At 26.8% G+C, this 20572-nt stretch overlaps 1 protein-coding gene across 1 annotated transcript; it reads left to right on the plus strand.

Moving 5' to 3' along the window:
* The first annotated feature begins 6603 nt into the window (after positions 1-6603).
* Positions 6604-8003, plus strand: LOC117915772 (transmembrane protein 45A-like). Its single transcript, XM_034831452.1, has one exon. It carries the CDS (start codon positions 6808-6810, stop codon positions 7726-7728), a length of 921 nt encoding a protein of 306 aa, XP_034687343.1. The 5' UTR covers positions 6604-6807; the 3' UTR covers positions 7729-8003.
* The last annotated feature ends 12569 nt before the right edge of the window (positions 8004-20572 follow it).

Raw genomic sequence — 20572 nt, forward strand, 5'->3', positions numbered from 1 at the left:
TGGAGCCACATCTAGATTTTCAAGTCTCATTATTTGTATCATACTCTTATTTATTTGTAATTTTGCATATTTTGCATCTTAATATTATTTGTTTGTACCTATTTCAATGATCTAAACTTTACCATACATATTTAAAAAACTAAATTTGTATTTCAGTCATCTTAACATTTCCCAAATGTTATAATTAAAATTACCAATGTTAAAAAATTATTTGCTTTTTATTAAATTAAAAATAGGAGTGAAAAAGATATAATTTCATTTTGATTTTTAAGGACAATCGGCCTAATTGAAATAATTAATTTATAATTAAGTTAAAATTAAATAAAATTTTTAATGATGAATAAATAGAATCAAACCAACCTTATTTAAGATCGATATTATTTTATTTAGATAATCAACTGGATAGAAGTTAATTTAGACTTTTAAGTCTAATTTATTTCGGAAGTAATGAAAACTAACTTGTCTTTGAGTTTTAAAATAAATTTGAGATTTTTTTTTTTTTTTTTTGGTTTTTAGAGTATTATAAGAAACAACTAACAATATGAATAATTTTGTATTACCGAATAACCATAATTTTGTTCTTAAGAACAATTGAGAATTGTTTTTCAACAAGTAATTTTTGTGAATTGATTTAAAAAATACTCTTACATTTTTTTTCCTTTTAGGTATAGTGACAAATAATGACATCATATTTTATCATATTCAATTCATATGGTCAATCAATACCTAGCTACTATCTTAAATTTCTTTTTCCCTTCTAATAATCATCATAGTTGAATTTTTTTATTGAAAAAATATAGTTATTCTTGTAGCATGTGCTATTTAAAACTTTCATTTCAATCTTCTTGGCAATTAGCAATGTCCTTTGATAATAAATCATAAGTCTAAACATTTAAGTTTTTTAATGTTTAAGTTGTGTCGGATAGAAAAGCTTATGTTGACGTGAGATTGACAATTGGGATAAATATCTCACCTTATTATTGTGATTTTCTAAAATTAAAGTTTCAAATGGGTTTATAAGAATATATCGAGATAATTTAAATTTAGTTTTAATATTGAGTTTAATATTAATTTAAATTATAACACGTGTTATTTAAAAAATTTACTTCAATAAGGCTCAAACTAGGATTAGAAACGATGTCTTGTAAAAATAAATCAAAGATCTTAACATTTAAGCCTTCAAATATTTAAGTGATGTAAGGAAGAAGACTAAACTCATATCCCTTGAATTTACCTTTGTAGGACCAACAATTAGGATAAATGTTATTACGACTTTATAAAATTAAAGTTTCAAGTGAATTTTTATGAGTATATCAAGATAATTTGATATTAAGATTAATTTTTGAATTTATTTCTCAAGATGCATACTTGTATATCTTTTTTTTGCTTTAAAAATAATTCAAAAAATAATTTGAATTAAAAAATAATAATAATAAATATTAAACACACTAACCATGTGTGTTTTACTTGTGATAAACAATTCGTGTTGATATCACTCCTTAAGTCTCTAGTATAATATTTTGAAAGACAATCAATAATTTAAAATAAAAAATTTTAAAAACTAATTAAAAAAACAAATTCACAATAGGGTCAACACCATGTGTTGATTAACAAATACTCAAAGGTCACAAGAGGAGAACACTTCATAAAAACACTAAGTTTTACTCGAACAATGTGCAACGACAAAAATAAGAAGCACTAGAGAGAAGAGTCTCGACTATAAAGAATTAAAAAGAAAAAAGAAAGGGAGAAAAAGTTAAATAAGAAAAATGAATTGGTGCTAATGAAATAAAGTAGTGAAGTGTTAATCATAAAAATAATTTATATTTGAGTTGTGTTTTAAAATTAATTAAATATTTTATTTTTTTATGAAAATGATTGAAATATGATTGATTATGTGATATCCCACGTCGGATAAGAAAGAAAGGTCTTGATGTCATATAAGTACAAACTACTTTTAATCATGTTGATGTATTTTAGAGGTATGAGAATCCTTTTAGGTTTAGAATTGCCAATATTTATACGGTTAGATACAAATCGTTAAAGATCAAGTCAAAATGAATGTTGAAATATGAGTAATTGAAGTAAAATTATGACCATATCCATATCTTCATATTTAAATGAAAATTACAAAAAATCAAAAGAAAATGATGAGAAATAGCCATACAAGAAGAAAATAAAATCAAATTCAAGCAATAATTGTACTTGCAACAATTATCTTTTAAGAAAAAGGTACATAGGGTGATAATGTTTTGAAAATAAAATAACAAATGAATACCATGATGATGTTTCAAGAAAGTTAGTCAATCACCCAACTTTATATCAATAATGGAGTTCAAATCTAAACCTTATAGCATAAGCCTCATTTTATATCTTGAATAGGTGTTGTGAAGAAAATGATAAGAAATAATTATGCTAAAGTTGTATTGTTGCTTGTATTATAATTTAAAGTATTCGATTGCATATTTCATTTTGAAGGAGAAAATAAAATAATATCCTGAGTGATATTTGTTGGAAAGAGAAAGACATAAGGATAATGTTCTAAAAATAAAATCCAATAATAAGAAAGTTAGTGGGTGTTTGTTTTTTTTTTTTAACTTTTTGTTAAAATTAATTTGTTTTTAGACTTTAGGTTGTTTATTTATTTTATTTTTTTACTTTTTTATGGCTTATTATAAATTTTTTATCAAATAGAAAAAATCAAAATATTTAACTTTTTCTAAATGAAAAAAAGTAATATGTTGATTTTATAATAGAAATAAAATACTAAAAAAACAAACAAACTAATATTTAACACTATTAAATATTATTAATATTAGACGTAAATTTAAATATTGAATCACAAGCATCATAATAAATCAATGGAGTATGTATCGTATCAAATGAATACTATAAAAAATGTAAAAGAAAATGACAAAAAATAATCATACTCATATTGTATTGTTAATTTTATTAAATATAAAGTATGATTAGTGTAACACTTGAAGGAAAGCTTGTAGTGATAGTTTGAAAATTAAAAAAAAAAAAATCTTATAAAAATAAAAGTATAATGATGGTGTTTTTGTTAACCGAATCATGCACACAAACAAGTATAAAATAAAGAAAAAGATAAGATTTTTAAAGTGTTTCGACGATCAATGTGATCTCTATATCCATGGAGTATACAAACATTCAACAATCCACTAATCAAAACGAATAAAAAGAGTTACAATTGTGAGCCTCTAAAACAACCTCTTAATTGTAACCACACTCTTTAAAAAAACAGAAATCATAAGTATAAAAAGGGTTAAATATATAATAAAACCAAACTCATCAATCATCACACAAAAAAAAAAATTTCTCTAGGAGCGTTGTCCTCTTCAACTCTCGTGAGTTGACCCGACAGCTCGACTGTTGACATCCCAAATGAAATGTAACAAAACTAGTTCAAACTTCACAATTTAATATTTTTTTTCCTTAATTTCAATTCAAACTATGTAATAAAATTTTAATTGTTACATATAATCATTACATAATTTATGTTTTGAAATTATTTCCTTCCACTCATTTAAAAATTTTAAAATAGAAGGTAGAATATTATGTTAGATGAAATGATCCATTTGACAATGCTTTGAAAAAGAATTGAAGATTGCTTCAAAGATATACTTTTGTTCCATAACACAAATATGAAAAATAGTTTCTTAAGTTTATTCTTCAAGAAGTAATATACACCGTACACAATGAAAAAATTATCAAAATATTTTTCTTGTTCAGAAACTCAACAAAAATAATTAAAAATACCTTAAATTTATTTCAAGAAATATTATTTTAAGAATTGATTCTCAAAAAATTATTGTCTATTTAAAATTTATCAAATTCGTTTTTAAAATTAGAAATTTTTTAAAAATATTGGGTCTCTTAATCTATTTTTATATTGGATTTCACTCTAAATATTATGGTATAAGTTTCATGTCAAATCAGCCAATAGCGTAAAGCTATAAAAATGTAGAAGAAAAGGACAAAAAATAATTATACTCAAATTTATTTTGACATTTAAGTTATAAATTAAAAATTTTGATTGTATTTTATTGTTTGAAGTAGGAAGAAAATCAAATTAGTGAGTAATCCCACTATCATTTGAAAAATCATAATTCTCTTCTTTTCAAAATGATAAAGACAGAAAATATTTTTTTTTCCTTTTCCTTTTTTTTTCTTTTTCTTTTTCTTTTTCTCGATTTTCATTCAAATCTATTATTTTAAATACATCTATAATCTAATTCTTTCATGCATTGAGACATGCACCACACTAGCTAACACATCAAATGCCCACAATCAATACAAAACCTTATATTTTGAAATTATTTATTCCACCCAACATTAAAAAAATAAAAGAAAGAAATATAATATTAGATTTTCCAGAGAAAGTTTGCACATGATCCTATTTTTATATCAATATCATTCTGCGTATAAAACTAAATTTTGTGCCACAAGTCTCAATTTTATTGTATTTTATTTATTTTTAATTATTTTGGTGCATGTCTCAATGAGCACCGTTGCATATGCACAAACTTTAAAAAATAGTTTTGAGTAAAAAGGAGTTGTTATGCCTCGATTCCAACCAACTTGAATTCAAGTTAAAAAAAAAAAAAAAATCAATTAATTAATAAATTAAAGAAAAATTTATGCTATGTTTGGTTCTAAAAAAAATTGAAGGAAAATACAAGAAAAATAAAATATAAAGGAAAAATAAAAGAAAAGAAAAAGTGAAGAAAAATAAAAAAATAAATTAAAAGTTAATAAACTATTTTTTTTGTTACTTCAAACTCATTTTATTTATTTTAACTCATTAACATAAATATTAAATAATTTAAAAATACAAAATTTTTTAATTACTTTTAATTATATTTAATTTTTTTGATATTTTTCATAGGATAACTAAATATGAAAAAATAATTTTTTTTTACAATTTTTTTTTTCTTTTCCTAGTATTTTCTGAAAACTAAATATACTCTTAGAATTAGATGAAGATGTCCTCTCTATTTTTTTTTTTTTTTGTCTTTCTATCTTTATTTTTTTCTTTTCTTTAAATATAAAATTATGAGCATGTTTGGTAATTATTTTAAAAACCGTTTTAGTTTTTTTAGTACTTAAAAATAACTCTTTTCATAAAAAAAAAATCTTAGTATTAAAAAAATTAAAAGTGAGTTTGATAGTGATTATAGGAAGTGTTTATAATATTTTTAATACTTGAAAGATAAAAAATTTTAAATATTAAAAATGTTATAAATACTTCCTAAAATTATTATTAAACATACTCTAAAAACATTTCATAAAATAATTGTCAAATGAGTTCTAACTTTAATAAAAAAGATGTAGTTTTAATTACCAAAAAGTTAATAGAAAGATAATACCAAGTTAATATATAAAATCTAAATAGTAGGAATATTTTTGTAGGAATATTTTTGAAATTTAATTAATAGAAAATTATTAGTGAAACTTTGAATTTCTAATAAAAGTTGAATTTACTATTTTTTTTACATGCAAGTAAAATATTTGCAAATAAAACTTAAAACCTAACTTTAAAAACAATGGTATCAAAATTGGGTTCTAACTTTATAAACTTCTTTAATAAAAAAGATGTAGTTTTAATTACTGAAAAAGTTAATAGAAAATACCAAATTAATATCAATACGTCTCATATATATATATATATATAAAATCTAAATAGTAGGAATATTTTTTAAATTTAATTAATAGAAAATTATTAGCGAAACTTTGAATTTCTAATAAAAGTTGACTTATATTATTTTTCTTACATGCAAAAAAAATATTTGAAAATAAAACTTAAAACCTAACTTTAAAAACAATGGTATCAAAGTATGTGAACACGGTTAAAGAAAATTATTGAACTTTCACTAACAATGGGAACATATAATAAAAAGAATCTCCATATGGAGAAAGGTCTCTATGTCCTTCATTTTCTTTTATTCATTTTAATTTTAATAAATCAACCAAAATCAAATATATATATATATATATATATATATATATATATCAATGTTTCACTAAATCAAGGGATGGTGTAAACTTTATCTAGCACTTTAATTCATGAAATTAATGCATTTTTAAGTATGTTTCTTGAATGAGATTTAAAAATATATATATATATATTTTTCTTTGAATATTTTACATTCATTTAGCAAAATTATTTCCCATTATTTATGTACTTGCATCTTTCATAAACAAAAAAATAACATTCAGCATTTCTAGAATAACCCATTTCTTCAAAATAATATTTTCAAAAACATTTCTTTGATATCTTGTAATTCTTCTTTACCAAACAACTCCTTATTTTTCTCCCCGTAAACAAACGTGGGCAAAAGTAACACTGTTTTCTTCCTTAGAAAAGCCCACTGCCCAAATTTCTTTTATCTGTTGCATATTCTTCTCTATCTACATCAACAAGTTGGGTAAATGAAAATTATTTAGTCCATTAAATAAAAAAGGATTGGCCCTACCATTATTCTATTCTTTAGCTTCTAAAGAAAGGTCTGTCACATGAAAAAGGGCCTATTGTTTGAGTATAAATAACCCTACTTCCCAGGCCACCCACCATATGGCTAAACCCCCATTGAACTCAACAAATTGTATTACAACTCTCTAAGCCAAGCCCCCCAGAAAAATTCAATTCTTCAACCCCATATCTAAAAACCCTTCAAACTCCTCCAAGACCCCATCTCAAACAAGCTCATCTCCTCCTCCTTGAAGCACAAAAACTAGGTTTTAGGGCACCTGTCCCCTGAAATTGTCCCTTGAAATTTAGGGCATATGGGGTCTTTGGTAGGACATGTTTTACCAGGGCTAGGGTTCTTTCTAATTGGGTTGTGGCACCTCTTTAACCATATCAAGCTTCATGCTCAAAACCCCCACTCCTACACCAGTCACCCATGGTTCCCCACCTCAAAAATAAGGTATTTGGAGCTCTTTCTGATCATGATAGGGTGCTCCATCTCCATATCCATGGAGCTCTTCATTGGCCCTGTTAGGCACCAACCTTTTGATGTGGATGGCACCATCCCATCTAACCATCTCCACAACTTTGAGCACTCCTCCATCTCCATGACCTTCCTCGTTTACGCGGCATCAGCCATTGCCCTTGATCGTGCCGGTGTTAAGGCTAGGAATGACCTGTCTCTGCTCCTTGCTGGCATAGCCTTTGGGCAGCAGCTCCTGTTGTTTCACCTTCATTCTACAGATCATGTTGGCATGGAAGGACAGTACCATATGCTTCTGCAGATTCTCATATCCTTGTCCCTAACATCTACTCTCATGGGAATAGGCCTTCCCAAGAGCTTTATACTGAGTTTTGTTAGGTCTATTAGTATCCTTTTCCAAGGTCTTTGGCTGATGGTCATGGGGGTTATGCTTTGGACTCCAGCCTATATCCCTAAAGGGTGCTTCCTCCGCTGGGAAGAGGGCCACCAGGTGGCGCACTGCCATGATGACAAGTCGCTCCACCGCGCTAAAGCGCTGATAAACATAGAGTTCAGCTGGTATGTTATCGGTATGGCGATGTTTTCAGTGTTCTTCTACTTGTTTTTAGTTAAAGTTTATGGCGAAAAGGTCAAGTACTGGTCATTGGGGAAGGAAGAAGAGGAAGAAGAGGGAGAAGCCCTATCGCCGGAGAAGACCAAACTCGGATTTATTCACATGGGACAGGCCTTTGCTCCCATGGACATTGAAAGGTAGAATAAGAAGAAGGAGAAGAAGAAGAAAGTTGGAAGTGAATTTGCTTTGGGGGAAATTGGTATGAGATTGTTTGTTGTCTTGCATTGGTGGCTTTAAGCTTAATTAGGGTGACTTCGCTTGTGTTTGGATGTATAGAAAAAATAAGCAAATATTTGGGAAGTTATTTATTAACTTCTTAAAATCATGCATCTTGTTTAGAAATTATGTACTAAATCCGATCTTCTATCACAATTCAATTATTTTAATCGATTACTCACAATTTTATATGGCTTTAAGTTATTCTACTATCTTGTTTTGAGAGAATAATTTGGAAATCATGCAATTTGTTGTGCCTAGAATTTGTAATATTGAAGTTAATTTGAAGCATTATTTTGTTTTTATAAAAAATTATGTAACATATCATGAATTCAACGTGAAATGAATTCTCCAATCTCATCATTTTTCTTTTGTGTGTAAAATTGTATTGACTCGAGGACATAAGCAAGAAACCATTGATTTCCACATGGTTAATTGAAATTTTGAATTGATTATATTGCTCCAAGGCCACACGTTTAATTATCAATCAATGTCAAAGGGTACTTTTCATGAGCTAACATTTTATACCATGAAAAGCAACGCCCAATGGTTGTGCCACCTTGCCTTAAACCCTAAAATGGTGAATATTCTATGCCACCTTGCCTTACGTAACATGTAAGGCCCAATTTATTATAAAAAAAAATAGAAATCATAATGGGTGGTGATTATGATGATGTGAAATGCCATGTGTATTTGATAATTGAGTAACAAACTACTCATGGTTAGGATAAGATATGGTTTTGAAATTTTCTTATACTTGAGTACATGCATGGAACTACATTTTTTTTTTTCTAAATTTATTATGTGATATGTTTAGGAGATTTTGAGGCACATATTCATAGAACTTAAATTAAATAATATATAATAGTATTAAGTATTAAACTATTTATTTTTAAAATATTTTATTTTTATTAAGTATTAAGAAGTAAAGAAAAACTAATAAGTTGTTTTTAACATTAAAAAAAATATATATATTTTGAATTTTTTATTTAATAATTTTTTTTTAAAAAGTAATAAGTTAACAAAAAGTAAAAAATATAAATTCTGAAAGCAAATTACTTTCATGAAAAAATTAAAAAAATAAATAATACCTTAGACTAATGCTAATTAAGGATTAATTAATTGCACCCATGTAAGGCTTAATTGATACAAATATGAGATTCATTGATTGTTTAGAACACAATAATTACATTGAGATTGATAATTGTGTGAATAAATAGCAAAATGCAATATAAATAGAATTTTTATTAGAACAAGAGTGTGGGGATTCGTGTTACACACACAATGAACTTCCTAATTGTTATTGCTTGTAAGTATTAATTGTTCTCATCTAACTTTCTATGAAAGCTAATTTTTAGGCTTAATACATATCAGCCTATCCTTATATGACAAATTTAATTTCTTTCATATTCCATAATGTTTTTCTTTTATATGAAATGATTTCATATCAACACTAAGGACAAGTCACAATATTAGTTGTCTTTACCATAAATAGTGTCATATAGTGTTATTGATGATATATTCCTTTAAGCTAAAGCATTCATTTTGGTGGCATTATAGAAGATAATAAGCAAAAAGATAACAATGTTAGTAAAGAAATTGTAAAATTTTGATGACCTTTTGAGTTCTATTTTGGAAGTAATTGGCTTTTGTTTTAAATTTTAAAAATATTATATTTACATGGTATTTTGGATCAAATAACAATGATAGACAATTGCTTTAAAGCATTTGCTTAATGCTGGTCGAGTTGTGGTCCCTTTTGATTAGTCTTTTCCCAATAAAAACATGACAAGAAGCTTTTGAAGATCTTTCTTAATCTTATTTAAGTCTATTAACTTATTAAAAGAGACATTTTTATTATGTCTTCAAAAAGACTTTCAAAGTATTAAAATCCTATTTAAAAGGTATTCTTGGATATTGAGAAATGTTTTTCAATATTTGAAAGTTTTTTTTCTAATAAAAAATTCGAAGTTTGACAAAGTTTTAAAAATCATATTTAAATATCTTTTAAGAATAGAAGAATTACTTGAAATGATTTTGGGACTCGTACTATATATATATATCTTCTACAAGTTACTTTATTTTATTTTATTTTATTATGTAACATATTATAAAAAATATTATCAATTTTTTTTTTTTACTTTTTAAATATTTATATAAAATATTTCTTATAAAGTAGTATTAATAAGAGCACTACAAGTTAAAAGTTTTTATTTATTTATTAGAATTACTCTCGAAGCAACCACAACCCTAAATGTGAATCTAGATACTTTGCTAATAATGTAACCAATTTCACTATTCAATTAATAATTTTAAAAGATAATAATTGTAAAACATTAAAAAATACAAGTCATGTAGTGAAAAACTTAGACATATCATATAAAAAAAAGGTATATCCCTTTTCCATCAAGTGCTTTGCTCCTTCTAGGAAGATGCAAAGATGTTTTGTTTTGGAGTTGTAACAATCTGTGCAAATTCTTTAGGGGTTAATTAAGATCAAATTTGGGCACTTCCTAGACTTTGGCCCCACTAACATGGTGTTGGTTTTGAGATTAGGACTTGATGGAAGGATTGTGAGTTACTCATATTGATATGTAACATCACTACATGGAATCTTATAATTGACCTAAGGAAGGTATTTCATGGGGAGGCTTGAGTGCTAAGTCAAAGGCAACATCCAAGAAGTTTCACATTAGTGAAAGGATGATGGTAAGTGATAGTGATTTTCACTCACTAATAATTTAAACAAGAAATGAGAAATGGTGAAGTTTAAATAGTCTAATATATAGAAAATTAAATATTAATTAAGTATTTACATAATTACTTTTTATTTAAAAATTATTCCTTTCCTTTATTTTTTTTTATTAGTTAAACTTTTATGCAAATTATAATTAAAAATGCTTTTAAAATGGTTCTAACTTCAATTATTTGGTGATTCCAATTAAAATATAGCATTGGCCCCACATAAAAATGATGGGTCTTATTCTAAATGACTTCAGAGACTTCAAATTGGCATTCACAATAAATTATATAGTTAAAAAATATGGAGAAATCTATTACATTTATAATTTTCCTCTTGATCACATCATTTTATTGTGAAGTATCAAGGCAACCATTTTGTTGTTAAGTACCAATATAATTGGTTTCATGTACAACCTCTTCACTATTCAAATATTAAGAGAAAAAAATATTTTGATGTCTTTTAATAGATTGAATAATCATTACATGAATACCAAATTAGTTAGCAACTATATTATAGAAAATTTAAAAAATAAAAATATTGAGCAATATTTATTTTTAAGGGATATTATCAATAAAATCTCAAGTCTTTAATGTCTACAGTTGAATTCCAAGGTTTTAATAGACCTTCATAAGTCACCTCAAATGATCAATCCTAGTTTGGAAGTAAGAATGAAAGAAGAACACTCAATTCTAATGAAACAAATCAAGCTCACAATACAATGAAAACTAGGATTGATTTTATGGTGCGCTATAGAATTTGCAAGTGAAAGAAAGGTTACACTTAAGAACCGTAAAAAATATTGTAGGTAGGGAAGTAACTGAAAACTTAAGATTTTCCATGCATAATTGCTCTTAAAGCCATCGATATAAAGATGGATAGCATGAGAAATTTAGAATCCACAACTTTGGTTCTATTAATTGAACAAATGATTCGATTAGTTGAACAGTCATTGGGAATTTAATGCTATAATAGGTGATCATTTGGAACAGGTTGCTCAACTGGTTGAACAATCTATGCTCAACCAGTCCTCGATTAGTGGAGGCTCATGCTTGAAATAGTTACAACAAGCTTTTGAACCTACAACTCAATCGATTCCCCATTACCTTGACATGTTGATGTAATTTAGTAGAAATGAGAACATATCGATATCATAAACCCTTAGGAAGGTTTTCAGACCATTTCATAAACCCTTTATTTGAAAGAATTTAAGTTAGGGTTTATAGAATAACATAAAACCATCCAATTTTACTAAAATATATTCAATTTAAAAGCATAAAAGGGTGATTTTGAAACCTTCAAGTACATGAAAATTTTTATTTGATTGAAGTGCACCAATAAGAACAATCTTACATTGGTTTTAAGGGTCTTCAATAGTATCTAGTCTTCATTAACCATGATCATTCATTGAATTGACTTGAAATATTATTTTAAATTTTTGAAAACCTAAAACAATTAACCTAATTGAGTTATTAATACAATTAACCTTGTTTTCTTATCATCAAAACTCAATTGGGAGAAACCTTGAGCTAACATGATGACTTTCCAATTTGCAACTATTCTTAATAGTCTAATTTAGGGTTTTTAATTTTTTATTTGATTTCTTAAAAATTTGATAGGGAATGAATTGCCATAAGCACTTGCTACAAAAGGTTTTTTTTTTCCCAAGTTAATGATAAAAAGTCTATCATTTTGTGAAGTCATTTGAGTACTTTATTTCTCTTTAAATAATTAATTCTATAATTCAAGCATCTGAAGGGGGATAACCACTTCGTTGTACCAATTTTCATAAAAAAAAAAAAACACTTCATCAGAAGTTAATTAGCATGTCAAACAGACCCCTAACAATTAAAAAGCTAAGCCTAGTGTGTAAAGATTGAGAGACAAAAAAAAAAAAAATGTATCATTTTGACCATAAAAAGTGTTAAGGAAAATTGAGTATTCTTCTATGTTCTCTCTATTTTTTTTCTTAACACTAAAACATGAAAATAGAAAACTATAATATAACAATTGAAACAAAGTTAAAGAAGAGATGGCTTGGTTTGGTGAGGCATGTGGTAGCATATTACCCTAAAACTGTTGTCACCTACCTACATGCAATATTAACAAAAAATAGTTGCTCCAAAATACGATCTTGATTGTTGGCTCACAACAATGTCCCTTCTATGACATATCGACAAGAAGACTATGGAGAGAACCTATTCATAATCTAGTCATCCAAGAAATGTGAAAACTCAAGGAAGAAGATGATCCGTAAAATTTTGTTGCATTTTCCCAAATAAAGAATTTTAAAGAATGAGAAAATGATCGTTTGGATCTCAATTATCTTAAAATGGCCAATTGCATAAAATCTCATAAAAACCAATCAAATCTTATAAAATTCAATCCAATGGTTGGAAAAATAAAAGTCATTCATTGCCTTTTACCTTTATAACAATAAAAGATATAATACCAAATCTTAACCTTTATTTATTTATTTATTATTATTTTTTTTTTTGTAAAAAGAAGTTTTAAAACTTTATATTTTTAAATAAAATCTTACATTCCCTCATAAGGTTTAAAACTTCAAAATAATAATAAACATGAATAAATAAATAAATAGAGAAATTATAATAGACAACTTTATACTATGTAATAGGTATAGGTGTTTTCCAAACTTGAACCTACACTTAGTGTTGACAATTTCCATATGAGAATCCATAGTGAACTATGTTTTGAATTAGGTCTAAGTCCCTGAGCCAAACTTTAATATGTCACATACATGGTATTGGCATAGGACTTGGTTCCAAGTGAGTTAGTACTATTAATGACTATGCATTAGTATCTTGATTTTCATGAGAGTTACTAGGGAAACCTTACTCTTATAGTCGTGGCCTCAAGAAGATTCTTATTTAGATAAGTCCGTTAAGGGTACATGTGACCTATACCTTATAGAATTTCCTAGCTACCTCAGGCTCATTCAAGGAAATACCCTATGTAATATCACATCAAAAGCACTATCACCGTAGAGATGAGAAAGAAAATTTCCTGAAAAATAGTGTTATTAAGTCATGCTGTGTGAATTGCTTCTACCCATTGAACCTTCTTCATGGGATCTTCAATCACAAGGGTTGGATTACCTCCAATTAAAGGTGACTTTCTTAAGGACTTAAGCCCTATCCCTCTTGATGATTCTAGGACAACATTCTTAGAAAAACCCTTGGTCAACTCATCAACAACATTTTTTCTTTTATATATCTTACAAAATCCAATGATATCACATTTTTACTCGGAAGGTTTCATATTAATTTGTATCTCATTTATATGTGTTTATTCATCTTCTTGTTTGTATGGGATGGATTCACCAAATCTATTATAGCTTTACTATCACAAAGCACAAATATTACATGTAGATACTTAATAAAGGGATATCCAATAGCAAGTCTTTAATCCATTCAGCCTCAATGCATGTTGTATCTAGTGCAATTAACTTAGATTTCATTGTATTTCTTGAGATCATAGTTTGTTTCTTAGATCCCCAAGAAATAGTTGCACCTCCTAAAAAAACATATCCTCTAGTGGATTTTGCATCAAGATTATCAATTATCCAATTTGCATCATTATATCCTTCCACTATATTAGAGAATCCTTTGTAACATAAAGAATAAGTCAAAGTTCCTTTAAGATACTTAAAGACTCTCTCTAAAGCAAGCCAACATTCCTTACAAAGATTATGAATATACCTACTTTGTCTCCCAACTACATATGCTATATCAGGTCTAATTTTATTTGTAATACACAATAGAGACCTTAGTGTTTGAGGGTACTTTAATTATTATTTTGTTTCTTTTCCAACATTATTCAAATGCATATTGGAATCATAAGGTGTGGATACTAATTTACTATCAAAGTAATTAAACTTTTTTAATATTTTTAAATGGCATTTGATTGATCTAAAGTCATTCCTTCACTTGTTCTTGAAAGTCTCATTCACAATATTATATGTGCATCTTCTAAATCCTTCATCTCAAAGTTTGTAGACAAATAATATTTCATGTCATTCACTATTTCCATATTATTTCCAAAAATTAGAATATCATCCATATAAAGACAAAGTATGATGCATTCTTTTAAGTCTATTTTATATTCACATTTATCATGATCACTAATTTTAAACCCATAATCTAAAATGGCTTTATCAAACTTTTCATGCCATTGTTTTAGAGCTTACTTAAGACCATATAATGATCATTTCACTAATGTACATACCTTATGTTCTTATCATTTTATCTTAAAACCTTTAGGTTGTTCTATGTATATTTCTTTCACTAAGTCACCATTTAGAAAAAAGGTTTTAACATCCATTTGATGTATTACTAAATTATGGATTGATGCTAAGACTATCAAAATTCTAATAGTTGTAATCCTAGAGATCAGAGAAGAAGTATCAAAGTAGTAAAAAAGGTGCATTTATAGAAGTCATAGCCTCTTGATAGGTTAACTTATCCTTTCACTAATCAAGTATAAAAGTCATCTTCAAAGTTTTTTCTATTATTTTTCCTCTTTTACTTCTTCTAGGTTCAACATGAGGTTCCACATCCAAATTTAAGCGAGTCATATCATTGAAAATATGCTTTGAATTGGATGGTTTATCATTGACTTGATTAGAAACTTTAGTTCTAAAGGGAAATATATTTTCAAAGTATGTGGCATCTTTAGCTTCAATTATTGTATTATTATAAATCTCATTAACTTTAGATTTTACAAATAGGAACTAATTTGCATTATTGTTATGAGCATATCCTATGAAGATAATGTCTATAGTTTTAGGTCTTATTTTTTTTCCTTTAAGGTTTAGGTATAGTTATTTTTGCTAAACACCCCCACAATTTTAATATAACTATTTTAAGAATTCTATTTTTCCATAATTCAAAAGTAACTTTTTCATTATCTTTCATAGTGCCTCTATTTAATAGGTAACATGATAATATTGTTTCTCCAAGTTTTCAAGGGCACATGAATTCAAAAGTATAACATTTACTATATCCATTAAAGTGCAGTTCTTTCTTTCAACTACACCATTTGATTGAGGTGAGTAAGATGGTGTGACTTCATATATTATTCCATGTTTCTCACAAAATGTTGTTAAGTTGGTTCTAGTATATACACTTCTTCTAGTTGATCTAATTACTTTAATTTTTCTTTCTAACTTATGTTCAACTTCACTCTTATATTACTTTAACTTTTCAAATACTCCATCCTTAGTTTTGATAAGGTATACATAACAATACTTGGAGTGATCAATAATGAAGGTTAGCAAGTATTTATTCTCAAATCTAATAGAAGGTTGTTTTGAGTCACATAAATCACCATGCATTAATTCTAATAATTTAGTATTTCTCACTATAGGTTAAAAGGTTTCTTTAGTTGTTTTGCTTGTATACATATTTCATATTTATGTTTAAAATCCATATTTGCCTTAGGAATTAAGTTGAGATCCATCAATCTTTTTAACTTTCCTAGGCTCACATGTTCCAATCCACCATGCTAATTATTGCTAAATTCAATATCAAAAACATAAAAAAGAATTTTATTACTTTCATCCAATAAGTGTACATTCAACTTAAATAGAAGGCATACATAATTGTGTCCAATGAATACATTATTGTAGGTAATTACAACTTTATTGGACTCCAATACAACTTTACAACCTTGTTGGACTAAGAATGAGTACTAATTAGATTTCTTCTCACTCCTATAACATGTTACACTTTTTTAAGAGTTAGGACCTTCCCAAATGTCATCTTCGAGTCTACTTGTGCTATTCTTAGCACATATGTGACGAAGTCATTTCTTAAAGTCACACTTTCTCCACTTGAGTTCAATATAATTTAAAACATGCATGATCAAGACATATATGGACATTAGCTCCAAAATCTAACTACTAATCTTTATTATAATAGGTAAAATTAATCAAGGGCTAATCAAGATTATACCTAATAGAATATTCACTTGAGTTCTCACCATCCATCAACATATTAATTTGAGCTCTTAAACCTTGTTTGTTGTTGTTGAGCTTGTATTCCCTATTCCTTTATAATAGCAATCACAAGCTATATGATTAGTCTTTTCGCACTAAAAGTAAACTTTCTTTCCATTACTTTTGCCCTTCACATACTTGGGTTTGTGGTTTGGTTGGTGACGATGGGGTTGATTATTTTGGTGAGGATTTTGATGATTATTATTTTATCTATTATTTGTTTTTAATTCTTTCCCCTAGAATGAAATTAATTTTTAAAGTTTGATTTATTTGACATCTCCACTAGATTTACCTTTGACTTTATTTCATTTTCTTGCTTAACATTTTACCTATGATTTTCTTCAATCCTCAATGAATTAATTACTTGGATCAATGTTAATTCTCCTTTCTTATGTCTAAGAGATTGAGCAAAGTTGGACCTTGAAAGAGGAAGTTTATCTATAAGGCAAGATACTTTAAAGTCTTGATTAAATTAAAATTGTGTCTTTTTCTTTCTACCCCTCTTAGAAGCTCTTGAAACTCATGAATTTGATCACTTAAAGATTTTCCATCTATCATGATGAACTTATTGAAATCAGAAACTATAAATTGTTCTATACCCACATCAACTCCACCATGCATATTGGGTTTCTAAGGCATTCCAAAGATCTTTAGCACTAGTGGTAGTGGAGACTAAGAATCTGATTATGACAATGATGATTTATTTGTTCTAGTGCCAAGGAGGATGAGGATTCTTCATTTTGGTTGGTGTCATTCTTTTCTTCTAGAGTGGAAATAAACCCTAATACAGTTAATCGATATTTCATTTGTTTTTGTCATCTTTAAAAGTGGAACCCACTGACTTTTTTCAACTTCAAAGGTAGTCATTATAACAAAATGAGATTTTTTTTTTATTATTATTTTTAAAAAGGGTAAAAATAGTCTACAAGTATAAAGACATTTATGTTAATTATAAATCAATTGATTCAAAGTTTTTTTCTTTTAAATAATAAGTTACGGTCACAATTTCAAAGGAAATTCTATCAACTTTATAAAACAAATTCCAACTATAAAGAAACCTATCTCAATAAATAATCCAACAAATAATATTTGAATAAGATAACTCTAACAACTTACTTAAATAATTTAAGAGTAAAATACTTTCCAATATAATCTTTTTCAATAACTTACTCAAGTAATTTTAGCAATAAAATGTTTTCTATGAAACAATAATTAAATTATATGCCAACACTAAATTAACTATTATAATAATCAAAATGTAACAACAAATATAAGCAAAGAATAATCCAAATGAAGCAGTAAATATTTAAATATAAAAATCCAACAAATAAAATTTCTTAAAATAAAGCCAATAAATAAAATTTTTCAGCAAATGACATACAGATTTAGCAAATGATTTGCTCGTGAAATGGGCATAATAGTATTCAACTAGAGAAAACTTTTCACGAAGTAGTTAGTTTGTTCCTTAAAGAGGTATGATGGTATTCGACTGCGAAAAACTTTTTAAGGATTGTGCCTATCGTCAAATTCATGTCGTAGGACAGCATTACCTCCGACTAACCATAAATCCAAGTAGCTTATTGATCGTCACTTCAAATACGCATTTCTATGGATTCAATCTAATTTTATGTTCTTAGATCCTCTCAAAGAACTTCCTAGGCACAAATGAGGTGCTTGAGGAAGTTAGCTGATATATATAAACATATATATATAACTTTACTATAGAACCTGAATGTTATCCTTTCAAGTTCAAAATTATATTTTATTTTATTTTTTTATTGTATCAAAACATGTGTTCCCTTACAAGTTTTTTTTTTTAAATAATACTAATAGAATAAATTAGCTTTCTACGTACTCACAATAAAAAAAATAAAGTTTGAGAATTTTCAAAGTTATTTGTCTTTGCAAATAAAGTAATAAAGATGTCAAAGATCTTTTGTAAATAAAAAAAATAAAGATGCCAAATTATATCATTAAAAAAGGTATTTTTTCCTAAAAGGAATAGTAGTTTTAGATTGTTAAGAAAAATTAAGTATTCTTTTACATTCTCTTTATTTTTTTTCTTTAAGTTCTTCCTTAAAACTATAATATAATAATTCAAATCAAAGTTAAAGAAAAACTGACTTAGCTTGGTGAGGCAAGTGGTAACACATTGTCCTAAAGTTGTTATTGCCTCTCTACGTGTCGTGTTAATGAATAATAATCGCTTCAAGATACAACCTCAATCATTAGCTCATAGTAATGTCTTCTCTATAGGCACATCCACAAGAAGACTATGGAGGAAGTATCCATAATTTAATTGCCCAAAAATTATGAAAACTCAAGGAAGAAGACGATTTGTAATACTTTGTTGTATTTTTCCCAAATAAAGGAAAGACATTTTGAAGCATGAAATATGATTATTTGAGTTTCAATCATCTCAAAAAGGTCAATTGCATAAAATCTAATAAAAATCAATCAAATCTCATAAAATCCAACCCCTACATTGGAAAAGTAAAAGTTACTTATTGTCTTTTACTTTTATGATAATAATTGGTATAATACCAAGGTCTTAAGCACTCCTTTTTTTTAATCAAGGAATGGACGTTGTTCTCTCTAGTGTTTCGCCTAACTAAAGCTCCAATCTCTCATGGTTACATTGATAGGAGGAGCCTAATGCTATATTTTATTCCAAGAAAGTATCAAGGAAGAAAAAAATATTAAAGAAGTTTTTATTCTTGATTTCATTATGATAAACAAAAAAATCAAATATAATTAAAATTACTTTAAAATTTATACATTTTCAAATTATTTAATTTTTATATAAAAGAGTTAAAATAAATGAAATAATTTTGAAATTACATATAAAAATAATTAAATAACTTTAGATATATTTTTATTTTCCTCCATTCTTTCTCTTTATTTTTTTCCTTGCATTTTCCCTCAAATATTTTTGGAATTAAAACGTAGCTCAATGAAAAATGAAGATTTGTTTGAATAACCTGAGAAGAAGAAGCCTAACTTGAGCCATATATAGTCTGCCATGGCAAAACTCTAATGTTTTTCCTGCGTATCTGCTTATTAGGTTTTTATTTGGTTGGCAAGAAAGATAGTCAAATAAAAGGAAGTTCAATTATCTTTACCTATCTATTTGGTTGCTACAAATTGAGGAACAAAATACAATTATCTTTTTCTCTCATTTTTCTTCTTCCCAACAAACTTCAATATTATTATTGTCTGTGGGATATGATTCTGATCATTCTTCTATTCCACGCTACACCTTTTCATTTCTTCTCCCATTTTTCTTCTTCTCAACGAATTCTAACACAATATTTGGTTCTTGAAAAATTTGAGAGAAAATATGAGGGAAAGAAAATAAAAAAAATAAAAAATAAGATAAAATAAAAATATATTTAAAATTAATTAATTATTTTTATATACTACTTTAAACTCATTTTTTTTTCAAATATTAAATAATTTTAAAACATATAAATTTGTAACTAAATTTTAATTATATTTGATTTTCTTTCCTATCTTCCCTAATGAAATTAAATATAAAAAAATCATTTTTCTTAACATTATTTTTTTCTTTTCTTAGTACCTTTTGAGAACTAAACATAGTTCAAGGCAAAATCTTCCACTCCTAAGCTTATTTGTCAATCAAAAAGTACTTGAAATAAGTTCAAAGTTATTTCCAACATCTATTATGTATTTTTTTAATGTATATATTAATAATATGTTTGTTGGATCCAACGGTTTATTGTTTATATGATGTTTGACAAATATTTGTTGGATTTTAAATTCAAATCTTATATCATAAGCCTCATTTTTAAATCAATTTGAATAGGTGTTGTGTTAAATCAAGGACATAGAAATATAGAAGAAAATGACAAGAAATAATCATATTCGAGTTGTATATTTGTATTGTATCCAATAGTATTTATTAACTGCGAGAACTTGGAAGGAGAAAACAAAATCATATCCCATAGTAACCCCACATGCATGGAGGATGCTTGAAGAAGAAAAGATAA

This window comes from Vitis riparia, chromosome 6, assembly GCF_004353265.1.
Source record: "Vitis riparia cultivar Riparia Gloire de Montpellier isolate 1030 chromosome 6, EGFV_Vit.rip_1.0, whole genome shotgun sequence".
Taxonomy (NCBI): Eukaryota; Viridiplantae; Streptophyta; class Magnoliopsida; order Vitales; family Vitaceae; genus Vitis; species Vitis riparia.